Source organism: Priapulus caudatus, unplaced genomic scaffold, assembly GCF_000485595.1.
Source record: "Priapulus caudatus unplaced genomic scaffold, Priapulus_caudatus-5.0.1 Scaffold1190, whole genome shotgun sequence".
Taxonomy (NCBI): domain Eukaryota; kingdom Metazoa; phylum Priapulida; class Priapulimorpha; order Priapulimorphida; family Priapulidae; genus Priapulus; species Priapulus caudatus.
In genome coordinates, this window is record NW_014578251.1 from 81,877 (window position 1) to 84,405 (window position 2,529).

The window sequence follows — 2,529 nt, forward strand, 5'->3', positions numbered from 1 at the left end:
GTCAGCATACCTTTCGATTCTATGACACCTGCAAAAAATAAACACAAGAACATTTCGCATTTTTTTTTTTTTTTTAATTTTCTCAACAAATCAGTTTCATAGTAATTCCTAATGATCTCTCCTTTCATTTCATGCTCAAAATCATTATATTTAATTCATTAATTTTACTTTATTTTATTAGTACAGGTAGGTCCAGTTTTACGATGGCCCATTTTACGACTTTTCACATTAACAACCTTTTCAAAATTACCTAAAAAATTTAAAACAAAAAAATCGCAACTAAATAAGACATCGCAGCAACGCCTGTGAATCCAAACATGCAGTTGTCTTCCGTGGTGCATTGTGGGTGGAATGATAGCATTTAATTGAATTATAATATAGTCGGCTTGTTTTACAACTTTTCATTTTATGACCCTGTTTTACTGGAACATAACCCTATCATAAAACCGGATCTACGTGTACAAAGCCAGATTGATACCAACTGTACCCTTTCTGGTGCACGTCTCTGCACGCTTGCACCAACACTACATGTAAAGGCACTACACTTACCGCCAGACTCTGTCCAGAGACGCACCTTGCGATCAGCGCCCCCGGTGGCAAACATCTTGCCAGATCCCGAAAATGCAAGCGCATTAACTTCTCCCTCGTGTATCTCCTGAAACAGTGTGAATCGCCGCGCTGTACATTAGACTACAGCGTGGGGCGGCGCGTCGCATGTCGACGGATTAATCGCAACGAAACAAGAATAATGCTCTTGACACAATGCTGTTTTTATGATTGACCTTTTGCTGCGAACAGCACCGGATATAACGATACTCTAGACAAGTATCCACATGTAAGAGTCACTTATTCGCCCCGGAGAAAGAAAATTCACATATCTCCCTCATGGAGAGCATTACCACTTTCTGTAGAATTCATCCGACGACACTAGTTCTAGGGCTGGTTAGATATTAAACAAACAACACTGCGACCACATGTGGGAGTACTTTTCTGAGCACCCACAGCTATACATATAGCGGCACTTGGTGGTGGACCTTTTGAGAATGCACCAGCAAGCCCTAGACATAGTATCAGCACAGTACATGGAAAAATAGTAATCTCTTGCTGTGCATGTTGTTGCTTGCAACATAGTGTCTGTGTTGTATTATATCAGTGATAGTTAACCTGCCAATCAGCAGCAATCTCTACTAACCTGTTTCGCAAGAACTCTGCTGGGTATCGTTGCCAAGCCCCCGAATAAAGCGCCATCTAGCCGTGGACTGGAAAATCAAAACGCATTACATTTTATATCTCAGGTTTCAAAATGCAAAATCTTTAAAGGTCGCATGGTCATGCAATGCTATGACAGTAAAGTGCAACTTAGATTCATTGCTCATCTACCTAAATTGTAACTACTAATAACTGTACAAGATTAAGAAGGCATAACTTTATATAGTACAGTTGATAAATTGAACTGCATTCCTATAAACATAGAATATCACCTATTTTGATATAAAGCGATCTTGTTCATCAAATTTAATACGAATCAGACCAATAATAATTTGTAGAAAATTAATTTTTCATCTTATATTTTAACATTATGTTTAACAGGTTTACGGATGGATTTCGGCAGCAGCAGTTGTTTCGCACACGTACCACATTGTGTCCGACCCGGAGGACAGCCTGATGTCGGGTTGCATTTCCTTAGCAGCATCTTCTAGTTCCACCTTGCGCTTCGCCCGCTGCATTCTGAAAAATCATCATTATTAAATTGAGCAGAAAATAAGTTTGCCCAGCAATAAACAACCAGACTAAGTAATAATTATATATATATATATAATTATATAAATTATATATTGTTTGTTTTCATTTGTGTGTATATTATATATATATACATACAAATGAAAACAAAGAAAGAAGACATAAACCTCAATGAAAACATATGCACATTATTAAAAATTATTTAAAAAAACCAGGGGGCCGTTGTCAGAAACATCGTAAAGTTAATGCTAATGTTAATGCTAAGATCACACTTACGACTAATGTTAATGTTGCAAGACTAGCGTTGACAGAAACACATCGCAGCTATTAGAAAACTTACAATAACAGGAACTTCATCACAAGGCTGCTCATTGGATGAGAATCGATCACAAAATTCAAATTCATACAGATTTATTGTACATAACAGCAAGAGCTAATAATACCTAGAGTGTACAACGGAAAAACGGGAAAATAGTGCTATTTCACGACATGATTATTCTACTTTACCTGCGAGTCTAGAATAATTTCATAGTATTGCATTAAGCAGAATTCTTTGCTCTCTAAAACAAGACCAACCGCTTGTCAATACGATACTCCTAGGCGGAGATATTGGCTCGTAAACTTCCCCTCCCACAGGCCTCACGGCGCCTTGATATATAGGTGACCGTGCCAGAGCCATTGAAATAAGGCGCGTTCACACGGACGTTTTTGGCCCGAGCCTAATTAAGCCCGCGCCAGATTTGGCTCGAGCCGAGCGTTCACACGGACGTTTTTGGCCCGAGCCTAATT

The 2,529-nt window shown here is 38.7% G+C and overlaps 1 protein-coding gene across 1 annotated transcript in view; it reads right to left on the reverse strand.

The window, feature by feature from the left end:
* The window catches only part of LOC106815739 (autophagy-related protein 16-like), an 11,141-nt gene that overhangs the window by 7,363 nt on the left and 1,249 nt on the right, over positions 1-2,529 (reverse strand). Inside the window, exons 2-5 of the mRNA XM_014820247.1 lie at positions 1,636-1,728; positions 1,193-1,259; positions 550-655; positions 1-28 (exon numbers count right to left, since the gene is read on the reverse strand). The exon at positions 1-28 is cut by the window's left edge and continues 43 nt beyond it. Of these exons, the coding sequence (XP_014675733.1) occupies positions 1-28; positions 550-655; positions 1,193-1,259; positions 1,636-1,728 (294 nt within the window). The remainder of the gene's footprint in view (positions 29-549; positions 656-1,192; positions 1,260-1,635; positions 1,729-2,529) is intronic.